General features: G+C 39.6%; 1 protein-coding gene across 3 annotated transcripts in view; it reads left to right on the top strand.

The window, feature by feature from the left end:
* St18 (ST18 C2H2C-type zinc finger transcription factor) overlaps window positions 1–15,024 on the top strand; it is a 104,361-nt gene extending 89,337 nt beyond the window's left edge. For all 3 annotated transcript variants that reach the window (XM_074068530.1, XM_074068529.1, XM_074068531.1), the window contains 4 exons: window positions 1,244–1,332; window positions 8,725–8,828; window positions 10,314–10,457; window positions 12,556–15,024. In XM_074068530.1, the coding sequence (XP_073924631.1) occupies window positions 1,244–1,332; window positions 8,725–8,828; window positions 10,314–10,457; window positions 12,556–12,696 (478 nt within the window). In that variant the 3' untranslated portion in view covers window positions 12,697–15,024. The remainder of the gene's footprint in view (window positions 1–1,243; window positions 1,333–8,724; window positions 8,829–10,313; window positions 10,458–12,555) is intronic.
* Window positions 15,025–17,256: the final 2,232 nt, after the last annotated feature.

The following is a 17,256-nucleotide window of genomic DNA, read 5'->3' as shown; positions in this document are numbered from 1 at the left end:
ATCACACAACCTTATCATTTCATAATATTACCTATTGCTATGTGTTATGGTTATGTATTATTACTTTTCATATGTTATAGATCCTTAATGTGGAATAATTTGCTATTCTTAAAAAATACAATAATTCACATTTATTTGTTTATTAAAAACTGTGCTCCAGAAATATTTTCTTCTACTTTACACAGCATTGCAAACTTCAGGTTGAAATGATTGTTTTGTAGATGAATTGTAACCACATTTCTGTGGGGAAAATATTTTAAATGGCTGATTATGATCGTTTTTATTTTGATCTAAAACATGTTTTTACAAAGATACAACAAAACTGCAGAAGAATTAATGGCTGCTTGGAACAACAAAATTATCTGATCATAAAATAATGGAAAACAGGTTTTGTTCAATGTTTTCATTATCATATTGGTACAATTTAAATAAAGAAGATTACATTAAAGCAAAGAAGCCCGCTGAAGAGTGCAACTGTTCAATGGGCCGGGTTACAAACACCACCACAGGATAATAGACCACCTCACCCTGACTGTGGCTAAATACACTTGCACACGCTCCTTTTATTCTTCTCTCAGGGTAGATATTTTTTAAATAGAAAATGTTTTAATAGTGAAAGAGAAAAATAGAAACTTTCCTATAACCAGACTGAATTTCCCATAGGAAGAGTGGGGAATTGTTTTTGACATTTCTTTCTTTCTTTCTTTCTTTCTTTCTTTGGCAGCACTGAGGTTTGAACCCAGGACCTCATGCTTGCTGGGCAGGCACTCACTGCTTGAGCCACTCCACCAGCTGTTCTTGGCTTTTATTAACCTGAGTCATTCTCTAAAGCTCAGACCATACTTTGTATAAAAATAGGAAGGGCAAGAGTCTGTTTTATTTTTCATGTAATTTTCACTAGTTAGTCCTTACTCATATCCTATATGTACAATTTCATGTTTATGGGAAATAAAGTCACCACCACGAATGCTGATGAGAAGCACTGTAACAAAATGAAGTAAACTGTGATTCTGTAACAGAGTGACTATTTTACTTTGGTTTAAGAAAAAAAACCACAAACATTTCCATTGAGGACTTTTGATTTTGCTTTAATAGATATTTATTGGTTATTTTCTACAAAGAGACTAGGGGGTGTGATAAATTTGTGAGCAGGCAAAACCATCAATATTAGTGAATAAAACTTTTCAATTTCTGTAAGAAATGATACGTCCTTCACACATTACTATACATTCTATTTTTGTAGCTTGTCTGGATGTCCTCTCAATGCACAAGCTATCAGGAAGGGCAAGGTTTCCGAGGAGTTAATGACCATCAAGCTCAAAGCGACCGGGGGTAAGTCAACAACTGATGTGAAGTCCAGACAGTGGCCCCTGGATTCCGCATGTCAGAATGCATTGTACACAAGGAACTCTTAATCTTTAAAAAGAGTGTCATATAATAAAACTATTTTTAAAATGTAGGGAAATGTATGCCATCACATACTGAAGTCTGATATCTGTTTTCTGGAAAGCAATTAGTAGTTTGTATCCTTAAAAAATTTCCATACTTTTGACTCATTAATTCTCACTTCCAGAAGGAAAAAGTAAAATAAAAAATGATCAACAGCTTTAAAAAAGAAGAGTTTCCTCAAATTTGAGCTAAAACTGTAAGTTTACCTGAGAAACAGTCTCTTGGTTTCTCCCTTACTTTTTAATAAGGATTTTCAAAGCAGAAAAAGCTAAGAAATGGCATAAAGATGACTGAAACACACAGGCAGAAATTGTGTCCTTCAGACTTCACAGTGACAGTTCCTCTCCTGTGGGTGTGTTCCCAGTACAAATCTCCCATCAAATTCCAGGAAACATAATTTCTGCCATCTATATCTGAACTGTTAAGTGTTGTGTTGTATAATCCAAAGAATGTTTTTGCGGTTGACTTTAGCATCTCTGTCCACATCTCTGTACACATTTTCTAGTGTCAATCCTTTATCAAAGTTACATAGTAGTTCTGAACTCTATACTTCCACCCTCCTGCTTTTCTTTGGTTCTTGAGTACTTTTCTAAAATTTCTAATCAGCACACTCTCTGGCCTGCTTTGTTTTCCATTGAATATCTTTCTAACGCAGCTGAGGGACACAAGGCAAAGCAAATCTTGTGTTTTGGAGATTTTATTTGATGATGTCTTCAGCATGTGATTAGAGCTGTGCTGGAGTCTTTTTCCTTTTTTGAAGGGGAAGAGTTTCTGGGGCTGGCACCCAAGGCCTCTTGCATGTGACACATACACTGCATCTCTTGAACTACACCCCAGTCCAAACTGAGGACTTTCAACTGTTGTCACTTTATTTCTCTGAAAGCTTTGCTCACTCTTCATTTTATTTTTATTTTTTTGGCAGTACTAAGGGTTGAACTCAGGGCCTTGCACTTGCTATGCAAGCATTACTCTACCACTTGAGCCACATTGGCAACCCCTTGCTCTCTCCTTTTAATGTGAGCATGAGTTGTAAAATAAGAGGTGTGGTGTGCAGTGTTTGAGGAGGAGAGCACTGTCCAGCCTCCCCAGATCCCATCCCAGGAGGGTGACCCTCACCTGCTTTACTTACAGCTGCTAGGTGATCACTGCTAATTGCTGTGGGAGGTCAGCACACACAGGAGGGGTGGAATACCTGGATATTAATACATGACGGGTCTGCCCCTCCATTCTTTCCAACACTCAGAGCTCTCCTCAGGGCATTGGCTGTGACTCAGAAATAATCCCCACTCTTCAGGAAAACTGGGACAATTTAATGTGCACTTATTTGTACATCACCTTAATTCAAACAGCCTCTAAAGGGTAAAGAGTGCAAAGCTACTTAAAAGTTAATTCAAACAATGAGACAAAGGAAAACCAAAGATAAGAAAGCAAAATAGGACAAACTTAAGAATATCAAAATATGTGCTAGCCAAGCCATTTGACACTGGGTAAACATGGATCTCATATCTGACTCAGCTTGTTAAGAAGCAACAGCATGGGCACATTAGAGCACACCTCTGATGACCTGAGTGCATGAAGGAATACTGCCTAGGTGACCTCATCAGGAGAACACCAGCTACACCCATTATCTAAATACAAATCACAAGGCTGCTGCTAGCAATGATAAGAACAAAACAGATTATGAGGGAGCCATAAAAACAGAAGAGAAAAATCAAATTGCAATAAAATACAAAGTGCATATGACTTTGATCTTAGTCTACAATGTTAAATTAAACTAGGTACAAATCATTTTCACAATTAGTTGAGCTAAATAATGTTTCCAGGGCTATTACTTCCAAACCAGTTCCCATATGGAAGGTCTGTACCAAAAAATGTTTACATTTATCAGAATTGGTCCTCAGTTCTCTGTCCTTGCCACACTAATTTTCTTAAAGATTACAGTTAGTCTGTGATAACAACATTAGGCCATTTGCAGAAGAAAGAATCCCTGTCATTCTGTGCTTTGTGGGAACAAATAAAAATTAGGATGCATCTATATCTATGTATATACTCTCATGTTTAGTAGATCCTTCTAGCTTTTCTCAGGTGGCAATAGCATGTTCTAAATATTGTAATTCATCAGTTCTTTATGGATATTAACCCTCCTCACTCCTTTAGTAACAAAAGTCATCAAATTTACATTAATTTACTTCCCCCTAAATAAAGTAAAATTTTAGCCTGAAAACCCAATATAAAGATAAATGTTCACTCAATAAATATAACGAAATTTGTTTGAAATATAATAGGATTATTTTGTTTGTATATTATGAAAAAGACAACCACTTAAAACCCACTTATAAGTTGGGAACACTTGCTACATACAGGTGTAGAAATCCCTTGTATAATTGTATGGAACATAAAGAAAATGTTATCATAAACTACACCACCACTAGTTGCACAAATTAGGCACAGATTAATAAAAATTAGAATTATTAAATGAAAAGAAAATATAGTTTCTATCTTTTTAATATGTGGATCTATTTTTTTTTAAAGTCCAGCATCATTGGATGGTTAAGTAAAAATATACAGAGGGATGTTTGCCTGGTTTCCTTGATCAGCAGCAACACCTAGCTAGCCTAGCATTCTCCTGCAAGTATGTCTGAAAAGGAACATCAGCACACACTTTTCTGGGCTTTCCAAAACACATAAGAATCCATGAACGAAGGTCAATTACAGGCACCCTGTACCCCTTGTCTCCAGGGCCCTAGTTGATATCTAAAATGGCAGAGAGTACTGGGCTCCATATAAACCATGTCGGCTCCTATTTATAAATTAGGCTTAGTAAGAGAATAAGAACACATAATTATAAACCAGAACAATTATACAAGCTACTCTAATAAAAGTTCTTTGAAATTTGAAAATTATTTCTCGACGTTACTATTTGCTATGTCCAGGCTGCAGCTCAGTCGCCCACAGGTAACTGAAGTCATACAAAGCAAAATCATGGATAAGGAGCCATTGTAGGGTGGTTAAGGGAAAGTATTTTGAGACCAAAGACCCTATGTTTGAATCTCAGTTCTTGGTTTCCTGTCTGAGAAATTAGGTAATAAGGGTTTCACCTCATGTGTCAAACAAGTTACTATTTGGAATTGCAGAGTAGAATTCAAAATCTGGGGTCTCCCTCAGTTTCATTCAGTGGTAAAACACTCCACTAAAATAGAAATAAGGCTTTTATACATTGTGTACATTGAGAGGAGGAGTGTCTTGTTGGAAGTAAGGTAAGGTGATGTATTAACAGGAAAAAAAACTACTAAACATGATCCTATATCTAAAATATCTCCCCAAACCTCAGAAATCATAATAAAAACATTAGTTCTCTCATTTATGAATTTACTGAGAATTTATGGGGAGCCTATTACATACTAGGTCCTATGAGGCCCTATCCCATGGTCATTGCCTTCTCCATAAGCTCCAAGAATCTGTGTTTTGGAGCACTGTCTTGATTAAATGGTTTGGTTGCTCAGTCAACTTTCCATTACTAAACAAAATGTCTGAGATAATCAACTTATAAAGAAAATAGATTTATTTTGACTCACAGTATTGGAGGTTCCAGTCCGTGATCAGTTGGCCCATTGCTGTGGGCCTGTCATGAGGCAGTGGAGTGAACTTTTTCTTGCTCTCTTCTTGGAGCGAGTTTTTTCTCGCTCCCTTGTTGGAATGAGCTTTCTCTCATTCCTGGTTATTACCGACCCTAACTGGGCTTAACTGGGGGCAACTGAAGATTCAGAAAAGACACAGGATAGACAGACAGAAAGTGGGATCAGGTGTGTTGGGTGCTCGGGTGGAGACACCCAACCCTCATTGCTTCTTTTCTCTATCTTTATTCTTAAGGCCTTACTACTTTACAGTTTTTTAAAACCTTGCTTCTAAAGTCTTTCCTTAAAACCATATTTTTAAAGTCTTTTCTGTTTTGGGCTTTTGCTCAAAAGCCTCAAGCAAAAGCCCCAAAGCAAAAGGCCCCCAAAGCAAAAAGCAAAAGCCTTGCGTCCTTCTTCAGTGAGTCTTTTATACCCAGTGGTAAACAGGGGGAGCAGCGGTTCTCAGGGAGGGAGGGGCGTGATACTGTAGCAAGAGTTCCTGCGTTCCTGCTTCTCTGACCATAAACAACTTAGGAGAAGCAGCTGTTCTGCATTTTCCTCTTCTGTGACGAGGGCTGTGTCAATCTTGGCCTACAATTAGGAAAAGCTGTTGAGCTGCATCTCGCCTTGCTTATGTCCAGTTCTCATAGGCTTCTCATAATCCACTCTCCACAAGGTAGCACCTACTATGAGGAGTGCATGATAGAGTGCTGTGGCCAAGAAGCAAAGAGAGAAAGAAGAATGGGCTGGTGTCTCATAATCTCCTTTTAGCTCTTCTACTTCAAGTTGCTGCCTCCCCACCCCCATCGCCTGCATCCCAGAGAAAGCTCTACTCCAGCAAAATAAGCAGCCACCCTAGACTCCTTCCTTCTCCCCTCCCTACTCCAGTCCACCACTAGTCTTGCAAACTCTTCCTACAAATTATATCTTGGTCCAGCTCCCTCCTTGCCCCCACTTCCATGGCCAGGCAAAGCCTAGCCAGAACTCCAGCGATAATCTCCTGACTGGCTTCCAGTGTCTACTTTGTCTCCTCTTAATCCATTCTCTACTCAAATTCCAAGTTAAGTCTTTGAAAGTCAACTAGATCACACAGACTCCTTTCCTGGCTCCATTGCACTAGGAATGAATTCCCCATGCCTCCTGCCCCCACTCACCTCATGTTTTCCAGAAGCACCTACTTCATTCCCACCCGCACCTGAGCTTGTTCTGTTTCCCTCACCTGGGATGCTCATCTGGCTGCTTGCTAGCTGCTCCTTCTCCTGCCTTTCTCTTAGCTTTATGGTCTCAGGTGCATGAGTCTTCTCCCGTGACAGTCCTCATGGCACCCCACCTGTTTCCTTCAGAGATCTTCATACTCACAAGTGTTCCTTGTTTTATTTTGCTTCATTTTTGTCTGCCTCACTAGATGCTATGTAAGAAAGTACCATCCATGAAGTAGAATTTTATTGCAAAAAACAGAAAGGAAAACAATATGTCAAAGAAATAAAGCAATAGAAACTTTCATTTACTCAGATCAGAAAAATTTCAAGGATGACAGCACTCCGAATACCTATGTATTTGAAATGTCTCAATCCTTTCTTCTCTAACTTCTACCTACTGGTTGCCTGAGACAAGACTGTTCTCCCAGCACACAGCCAGTAGGCTGCGGTAATCACAAATGCACTCATTCTCTAAATACAACTGACCTGTACAGAAGAAGCCCTGGGTCTGAGACACTATAGTGACATTAGCGTAGCCCCAGGTATCTATCTGTTTACTCGCTTGTTAATAGCTGAGTACTAAAGTGCCTGCATCTTAGTTGTTGGTTTGTTTTCCTTTTTTATTAAATCTCAGAGCCCAGAATGAGTTCAGTCCTGAGAAACACTCTCTTCATTGGTCCATACAAGGCCCACTTTCATGTAGATACTTTTAAAAAACATTAAATACCTACAAAGTATCCACCTGTTTTATCACATTGTATGTGAACTTTCAGGACTTACTTTTCCCCTCTTGATATTATAGTGTTAGGAATCATACACACTGTTTGGGTGAGGGGCATGTGGCTTGTTTCCAGATGGGGTTTTGTGAACAGTGCTGCTATGTACCTCTTGTACACACATCCTGCTGTATGTATGCACCTGTCTTTCTTACACAAGTACTTAGGAACAGAATTGCTGGGTCATAGAGTATGTGATCATTCACCTTCAGTAGTTATCTGACTCCATTTTCTGTTGCTATAACAAAATACCTGAGACTGGGTGATTTATAAAGAATAGAAGTCAGTTTGGCTCACAGTTCTGGAGGTTGGGACCTGCTCTGCTCAACATCTGGTGAGGGCCTCATGCTGCATCGTGACATGGCAGAGGACACCACATGTGACACAGAGCAAGCATGCCAGGCAGGTCTCTTCCTCTTCTTATGAAGTTTATAAATGCCATCATGGGCACCCAACCCTCATGACCTCATCTCAAGCCACCAGAGAGCCTCCATCTTTAAGAGCTCATTTAATTCAAACTACCTTCCGAAGAGCCCACCTCCAAACACCATTAAATATGATGTTGGAAATTAAATTTCCCACACTTGAACTTTTGAGACACATTCAAGCCATAAAGATTCCAAGGAAGTCAACCCAGGAAAGTATAAGCACCTAGATCTTTTTCAAATAAATTGTGAATTCAAATCTCCCCCATCTGTACTCTTGAACTTGACCTTATTAAACCCATCTGCAGAAGTCTGCCTTTATTTCTCTTTGTTGTCAACTCTGGTTTATATTCATTCTTCTGGACTTTTGAGATTACCTCTGATTCTGCTTGTGGTAGCTTTCATATTAACTCCCTTTCCCAGTTTCTTCAAATGTTTAAATGCATTCATACTCCTTCAACAAAATAATAGTGGGAAGTAGCAAACATTCATGGAAACCTCACTGTGTGCTCTGCACTCTACATTTTATTTTGTTCATTGTCACAACATAGATATTATGCTTGTTTTGCAGACAGGAAACTGAAACCCAAAGAAGCTCAGTAAGGTTCCCAAATTCAAAAACAAAAACAAGTCTCAAAGCCATGTTCTTTCCCCCAAATTACATGTGCTCCTCACCTGATACACGAAGAGAACTCTACTGTGTGTCTCTGAACTCCAGTTCACCTGCCAGCTGTTCCTGCAATAGGTCACAGGTCCAGCTCAACTGAACAGATACCGTCTTTGCAGCAGGTGCACAAGCAAATGCACCAGCTTGGATGTCCTCATCTATCTCCGTCTCTGGATTTGGGTTAGACAGGTTATTTAATTTCTGTCAGTGATTCCTGAGGTCTCATTTAACCAGTCTGAAGCCCAGTGCTTTTATATATAAAAGGGTGGAATAGGACGTGCCCCACAGGGTGCAAGGAGCTGGAAATGAGGACAGTTAGGGACATGTGCAGCAGTTTTATGGTGATGTAACTGAGCTATGTTAAATAGTGGTACTTTTCCACTCCCTCCTTTCTTTCTTACAAAAAAATTAAATGTCATAACTCTTACTACCCACTTTTTTCAAAATCCTGCTAATGTGTGGTTTAGGTAAAAACACTTCAAACTAAATTCTCATTTTCAATGGTCAAGCCACAAGTTAAAAACAAAATGAATCTCAGTTGCCACTTTCTGATATTTTCAATTTGAACTAAGACAGTCTGATTCTTCACAGGAATAGAAGGTGATGAAGAAATTAGGCATTTGGATGAAGAAATAAAGGAACTGAATGAATCCAACCTTAAAATTGAAGCAGATATGATGAAACTTCAGACTCAGGTAAAGAAGAGAAAACTAATTGGCTTTCTCTCTGAAATAATCATAATCTTTAGTGGAAACAAAATCCTGAACTTACTAAACCTTGCATATGAAGTTATTCTGATATCTTAAAAGGGAGTGCACCAAACATTTCTCAGTCTCACTTATTGTAAAGTCCTGAATGTGTGAACCACACGGGTCATTATTGACTTGGTAGCTACAGGTAGAGCTGCTCCCGTTTCCGTGCTGGTTGCATGCAAGCCTTCAAGAACACAGAAAGCAGATGCTCTACAGTTAGAGTCCTGCCAAGCACACGGTGCTTTAGGAAGAGTCATACCAAGAAGATTGAGGGCTTAGTTTTATTCAAAATTCAAAAAAATCACTTTTTAATGTAATATTTCTAGAACACTCCTGTATGTGTCAGTCTGCGGTCTGTGTTAGAAACAAATCTTATTGGACATTATCTTGTATATATTTTTAGCCAAAACATCCAAGTGACCCCTCAACTCTGCATTCTCCATAATGCCTGCCCATCCCCTGGTTTAATTTATACAAATGGAAATCAAAAGTTCAGCCCAGGATTTTTAAAACACTCATAAAAATTCTATTGCAACAAGTTAGAAGGAAAAGACTGAGATGAAGCAGAGCATCTTCTGCTTCCTTTCCATCCCTCTGCTCCCCTCCCCTTCCTTTCCATCTTCTTCCATTCCCTTTTCTCCTCTCCTAAAATGAAGGGCTTTAGCCCACTGCTCTCTAAGCAGTCCTGAGCAGTGGGAAAGAGGGAGTGTGCCTGCAGATGAGCAAATGGGGCAGGGACACATCACAGAGGAAGGGTCCCAGAAGTGGCAGAGGGCCTTTCACACGGGGCTGCCTAGACCATGTTGGTTTTATTCTGAACGAATCCAGAACCATTGCAGGGATTAGAGCTAAGAGAAAACAGTTAGATGTGACTTACATTCTGACTCGCATTTGACTCGTTCTGGTGGCCACAATGAGGCAGGGTCAGGAAGAGACCACATGCAGCAAAAGTAGCCACCGGGCCATCTATAAGAAGGTGACACTGTCATGCTGGTGGTAGGCAGGGGTCCCATCCTGTTTATTTTAAAGGAGTGCCCAGTAGATTTAGAGTGTGAGAGAGAGCCATGGCACACCTTGATGCCTGAGTAATGTTCAGGTTGCCATCAGCTGGAAAGGAGCAGTCTCTGGATGGCAAACAAATGGAAGAAATGTCAAAGAGTTGCTGTGGGGCCACATTGTATTTGAGATAGCCAACACAGTCACATGGAGAGGCTAGACCTGCAGTTCCTGGAGAAGTGTGAGCTCAAGATGCAGATCTGCCAATGTGATTCCAGCACTTAGAACAATACCCTGGGGCTGCAATTTGAGTTGAAGAAATTGTGGATCTGCATCCCTTGGCATTTATGCTCAGACCATGCATTGCCCCAGACAGAGGCTTTTTGTAGGCCTTCAAACTGTACTCATATTCCCTCGTAATTTCCATTTTAGATCACATCCATGGAGAGCAACCTGAAGACAATAGAAGAGGAGAACAAACTCATAGAGCAGAACAATGAAAGTCTGCTGAAAGAGCTGGCAGGTCTGAGCCAAGCTCTCATTTCAAGCCTCGCTGACATCCAGCTGCCACAGATGGTAAGTCAAAGCCCAGAACCATGGTGCCCATCACAAGTGTTTGCATTGTCATCATGCAGATACTCAGGACTGCCAGGGAGCAGGACCTAGCTGTGAAGGACCTGTCAATAGCCTTGTCACCACAGTTTCATTACATTCCCACTCATAGCCATCTCCCCAGCTGGGCCAAGGATATCCTTAAAGGCCAAGGTCATGTAAGATATAGTTTTATCTGAAGCTTATTTTATAGTGTAATATGAAAGTTGGAGTCCAAAACTCTCACTGAAAATATATTTCTAAGTAGAAGATCCTATGGCTTACAATATATGAAACTTAGTCCTTACCGTATCACCCCATTCAAAAACTATAAAAACTTTAATTTCCAATGAATTATTTTCATACAGAATAAAAAGAACAAACGTGCACAAGGCATCCTTATTTCCAAAATCTAAACAAGTGTTTTAGGTATGCAACTACTTAGAAATCATAAAATATTAGTTTATTTTACATTTTCATAAGTATAAATAAATCTTTAGAGAAGAGGCTGCATTGTTGAATGTTTTTCCTTGGAGCCTACATTCTTAGAATAAAGTTGCCAGTTTTATATTTAGAATTATTTAAGGAAGCAGAAATGCAATTTAAAAAAAAAAACATAATTGGGTTTGCTTAAAACAATAAGTTCCTCAACTTACCCAACCTCTTAGCATGGAGCCTCATCTTAGCCAATTCCAACTGTGTTTCTTGACAAGAAAAAAAACACTAATATTATAATGAGCACAAAGGAAAATAAATTATTACATATGGCTAGCATTAAGTTACTTATTGGATATTATGATATTATTTATTAACATTTGTCTAAGTCCTACTTCCAATGTATATTCCTTAATATTTTCTTCTTCACCAGTGCCATAAAAAAGATAGACACTACACAAGATACCATTTACCTTGGATGCTTACTCTCTGAGGCAGACCTGTGGGGCCTCCTAGGACTGATCACATGAAATGTTCACATTAACCCCAAAGACCAAGCGTGGCCATTCCTGTTCTAGTTGGAGGAGTCGTGGCGCAGACCTTCCATCTCTTTATCAAAGTTCCAATGCAAACATGAGTCGGGTGGGCCTGGCTTCGTGGTGTGGCCTTTATCCACTCTGCCACCTGGATCTTTGTCCAGTTACATGATTCTCCAAGAACCTCATAGCACAGCAAAGGCAAAAACTAAAAGGGAACAGAAGGTCACAATACTGTGACAATGGGCAATACTAATTGCCCAGCTCAGTACTTTGCTGAGCACAACCAAACTTCAGATTTAAAAGCTGGCTTCTCTAGCATTTGTTGCCCTTAATGCAGAGAAACTAAAGCAGATACCTTAAAGCAACTGAGGCCAATAGGAAAAGGGGACCAGGAACTAGAGAAAAGGTTAGATCAAAAAGAATTAACCTAGAAGGTAACACCCACGCACAGGAAATCAATGTGAGTCAATGCCCTGTATAGCTATCCTTATCTCAACCAGCAAAACCCCTTGTTCCTTCCTATTATTGCTTATACTCTCTCTACAACAAAATTAGAGATAAGGGCAAAATAGTTTCTGCTGGGTATTGAGGGGGGGAGCGGGAGGGGGTGGAGTGGGTGGTAAGGGAGGGGGTGGGGGCAGGGGGGAGAAATAAACCAAGCCTTGTATGCACATATGAATAATAAAAGAAAAATGAAAAAAAAATAAAATAAAATAAAAGCTGGCTTCTAAATAACAGCAATGACAATAACATCCTGTGCACAAACTGCAGTTAGACCTATGTAAAGTCCTTCCTTCCAGGCACCTTGTGAAGTAAGTAAGGCTCCTAAGAGACAGAGAGGCATATGTTTTGAACAAGTTCAGCTCAGCTGCCAGATGTGCACCTGATATGGCTCCAGATTGAACTCCAGTACTGCACAATCAAGTTGCACTAGCCCCATGAATTAAAATGAGAACAGATGACTCCCAACACCCACTCAAATTTCTCTAAATTCCTAGTCTTTCCTCCCAGACTCCTGACTCGGGGACATTCTTCATGGTCACCTGATCCTCCTTTGGCCTCAGCCTGAACCACTGTGCTCGGTTTCACTATGTTTTCTCTTCATTTAGGGACCTATCAGTGAGCAGAATTTTGAAGCATATGTAAATACACTCACAGACATGTACAGCAATCTGGAACGAGACTATTCCCCGGAATGCAAAGCTCTTCTGGAAAGTATCAAACAGGCAGTGAAGGGGATCCATGTGTAGGGGCGCGGCTGCGGGCTCACAGGTTACCAGCTGCAGTCAGCTCCAGGTGGGGCTGCCAGGGCTCGCGCACGCTCAGGCGCGGAGTTGCCGTGCCGCTTTCACAAATGCAACGTTGCACTAATTTTTTTTTTCCCCAGCTGACATAAAAAGAAAAGAAAAACTATGATAGACTCTTTGGATTAAAAGCAATGCAGTCAATTATTAGATCTTATTTATTTTCATATGTTTTTCTTTTATTTCTTCATTGCACTCTTTCTTTTGTAAAGTATATGTAAAAATAAATGTGACATTTTTATATTTTATTTATTACTAATCAAAGAGTTTTTTATCTTTTAACTGCATTTTGAGGTCTGCCATATTTTTACAAGTGTGTTTATTAATTTATTTTCTAATAGAATTTAAATAGAAATGCTATTCTCAAATCACCTATCTTGCTGGGTTTAACTGAGCAAACAAGAGTGTGAGGGAGACCCTTGTCCGAGGACTGCACTGTGGTCACGTTTGAGTTTTATTGCACACTTCTCTTTCCCCTCTTCCACTGGTTTTTGTATTTATAAATGAATTTGCGTTAGGGTGAGCTGCGTGGAAGGAATAAAAAGATAAATGGCGCCCACTAGTGGGAAATCCACACTCACAGAAGCACAGGATGCTGGAAAACAGCCTGCTCAGAATTTGTTAGCAATAATTAAATAGAGCAATCAGCAAAGTATTCAACTTGGCTGTACGGTTTTAGTTAATATGAATTATTTATTTGAAATGTTTTGAAGAAACATAAGCTTTTTTAGTGATGCAAATTTGTCTGTTTGTTTTTCAAGTCATATCAGATAGTTGGCAACTCTTATCCCAAGATGAGAAATAAGACTTGATGTGACCAGCCAGGCTTTCCTGCCATATGTTGGTACAATATACAAGTGACAATATTGGTGTAGATTTGTACTTAGCGAACACAAACACATCCAAATAGGAAATTTTGTAGATACCATATCCCCTGAAATAGCATTTATCTTAATGGGTTGACTGGGAAGGAATGGAAAAAGAGTAAGACATAAAAAAAATTACTGCAATCTGAGTGATTACTTGAATACTGGTGACACTGGTCTCACCCTCCTTAAACAAGACAACATTCCATTTGATAAAAGAAAAATCTTGCTATTGAACTGCAAGTGGCACAAAGTATACACATGCACTCGCACACACAGGCACACTTGCACATACACACACTCACACACACCCATCCACACATAAAATTGAGCCCCCAGCCTTGAATTTCTGAATGGATCAGAGTTTAGTAGTTGCTGTAGTCAAGGCAATGTCTATTTCAGGGATTGTAAAGTAGTTAAGCATTGTTTCAAAAGTTTTTTTATATTTATTTTTTTTAAAGAAAAGGTATAGACAACCAGCTAAACTGCCTTTTGGTGTGCACACACATTTCATGTGCAGACGTGCCTCGGTGTAAATGTACACATGAACTTAGTGTGGGCTTAATTTTCTGTGCTATAACAAAAGTGTTTATTTTTGATTAGCCTCATGGGTATGTAGATTGAATGTGAAGGCACTCACAGGCTTGATATGTTCCACTGTTGTCACTGTCACCGCACAAGTAATACTCAACGGTGTTCCACTCCATGAGACTGTGGCCATCATCATACACCCAGTGGGGCTTACCTTTGGCTTGGGGTTCATTTGAACTCTTGAATCTTAGTTTAGTGAAAACGAGATGTTTGTTCTTAGGTAGGAATGGTGTTTATTTAAAAATCAATTTAAAAGAAAAAAAGCTACCATATGTGCTGTCTACTAAAAATGGGACACCATACAAAATTTTCTATTGAAGCTATGTACCTGAAAACATTTTGCTATACAGAACTTCACAGATACATACAAATGAGCTCACTTATTATAAAGACAAAAGTTTAATTTGCTAAATATTTTAACGAGTTTGTTATATATTTTATTTAATTTAAAAAGAAATCTCTTACCAAGCTATGTATTTATTACTATAATTTACTATGACTTCGGGTTAATTTATTTGTGTTTGCATAGTTTGAGTGGGATGTTTTGTGAACTATGTTTGTATTTATTTGCCTCCTTTATACTTGATGTGTTTTGTAATGTGCACTGAATTTTTTTGCTTTTCAACTATGTTAATGACCAATACTGTAAATTGGATCTTTTGTAAACAAAAAGGCAATGATGTATGCATTTTTTAATTTGAAGTAGTTTGTTTGTATACTGTTTCTCCAAACAATTAATATTTCTTACATCAAAGCAACAAAATTGTGTTCAGTGCTGTACCTTTGGTGTATGGTAGGAAATAAAAATTGATAAAGAGTTTTGCTGTGGATCTCTGAGGCTACTATAAAGAGTCTGGTGTCACCAACCCACAAAACACACGGTTTCAGAAGCATCCCTGGTGAGGTAGTGACCACCCTGGAGCTTGCAAGCAGTTCTGGTGTGTTTTTGTTTCCACAACTGGTCTGCTTGGGTTATTTTTTCATCCCACGTGGACAGGACTCTTGGCTAACTGATGACTTGTCCCTGCCTTGGTGTGGCATATAGCTCCAGAACGGGGTCTGCTTAACACAAGGAACACCTTTGCTAGCACTGGAAGAAACTTCACCCTCATCTACTGAGCAGCACAAGAGGAGGCCCACCCCCAATTCCCAAACTGTTTTAGGTCCCATGCATCTCTGTATTCATACAAGCTACTTGAACTCTAAGGGAAAATAGTAGCCAATTCTCGACAATTCCTATTAAGCTTGTGTTTTTTACCTAATGTCAAGTAGTCAGCCTAATTGAATTTTCCAGTTTCTTCACAGAGTTACACATTTCTAGGACTCACTGGCACTTATACGTAATACGGTACAATCCATGTAATCCATGTAATGAAGTCAAATTGACTGAAGGAAAGTCTGGGTCCCCAGAGGGATGAAGGTCAGGGCTGACCTTGGGCAGACCTTTGTCTAACAGGGGTTGTCATGCAACAGTGAATGCATGATATGCTTTCATGTTGATGGGCACATGGTGCTCATGTGATATGAGTGGACCATGCACGAGAATCACATCTTAGCTTCCCCCTTTCCTGGGTGTTTTGCATCCTGCCCTGATGGGGACAGTGTATCAGTGAGTAATGTCACCATCCTATCCTAAGGGTATCAGTCCTGTTGCAAATAAGAAAGGCAGGATGAGGAAGTCATCCAGTCACATACTGATGTTTCGCAAAACACAATGACACCAGGCCCTCTTCCTAATTTCGTGTAAGTTCAGCCTAATGGGAGATAGGGTATTGACTGGGATGTGCACAGGCTCCTCTGGAATCAGTGACGATTGCCTAACAAACTTCAATTTCCTGGGAAAAGTACAAGCTCCAGATTAGTTTGAACAGCTTGAGAAAAGCCAGCAGGAACTGTGTGTACAAAGGCACGCTGGTGAGACAAATCATCAAGCAACCAGTTGAATATTTTTAAGACAGCAAAAAATTGGTGAGAAGTGAGAAGAGAGGGGCAAAGCCCAGGTAAGTGGAAGAGGGGGTCCCAGTACAAACCGCCATGCTTCAGAGTTCCAATTTCTACTAGCAGACTTTAATATGACAAAGAACAAGTTAAACTCAGGAACAGGGTGGAGCTCAGCAACACAGTGCTTGCCTGCATGCCCTAGGCCCCAAGTTCAATCCCCAGCACTGCCCTGCAAGGACAAAAATCAGAGAATAACGGGATCACATCTCCATTGGACAAGATTTGTTGCAGCGATACAGTTAATAGCTCTTACAATTGCAGTAACAAAATTGTGTTCATAGCTGTACATTTGGGCTATTGTAGGAAATGAAAATTAGTAACAAGCTTTTCTGTCATCATTTTCAGGCATCTAACACCATCACACAAAAAATCCTGAAGCATAGACTAAAATGCTCCTACTGGAGCCAAAGTTCTCAATGAAAAGAAAGGGGTAAATGATTCTTTGATTTGCCCCATTAGAAAAAGTTTTAGAATTGACTTTCCTGGCACATAAATATTTTAGTAATGTTCATGCAAACTAATGTTTTCTCTGTCTCTTCCTATATAAACATCCATTTTACTGTAATCTGGGACCAGTCCCCTGCTATTTTCTCTCATTATTCAGCCGAGAATTATAAAGGAAACAGATTTAATTGGCTAATAACTATCCACAATGTCAGACACGATCAGTGAGGCTTTGTGCATTTCATCTCAGGGAGCCTCCGGTTTGTGGAGGCAGCATCACCATATACAGTGAAACTGACGAGGAAACTGGTGTTCAGGAAACTCAGAAACTTGCCCAAGATCTAAAACCAGGAAGAAGCACAGCCAAGGATTCGGCTTTAGGTGCACTGGATTGAAAAGCAAACCATAGCCTCTTTCCTCTGTTTTTAAGAAAATGATATGATTATGCATAGTTTTACTGTCATTAGGACAATAGCAGGACTCACTGGCCACAACTTGTAGAAATAAGTGAGCCCACAGTAGATTTCTAGCTGAGTTCCTCTCGCCAGTGGGGTCTGTCTAGATTCTGCCACATGTTGTCTCATCTGGAAGAAAGAAAGTGAGA

Source organism: Castor canadensis, chromosome 3 (assembly GCF_047511655.1).
Source record: "Castor canadensis chromosome 3, mCasCan1.hap1v2, whole genome shotgun sequence".
In the NCBI taxonomy this organism is placed as follows: domain Eukaryota; kingdom Metazoa; phylum Chordata; class Mammalia; order Rodentia; family Castoridae; genus Castor; species Castor canadensis.
The sequence above is the reverse complement of the archived record's forward strand: the minus strand, read 5'-3'. Positions and strand labels throughout refer to the sequence as shown.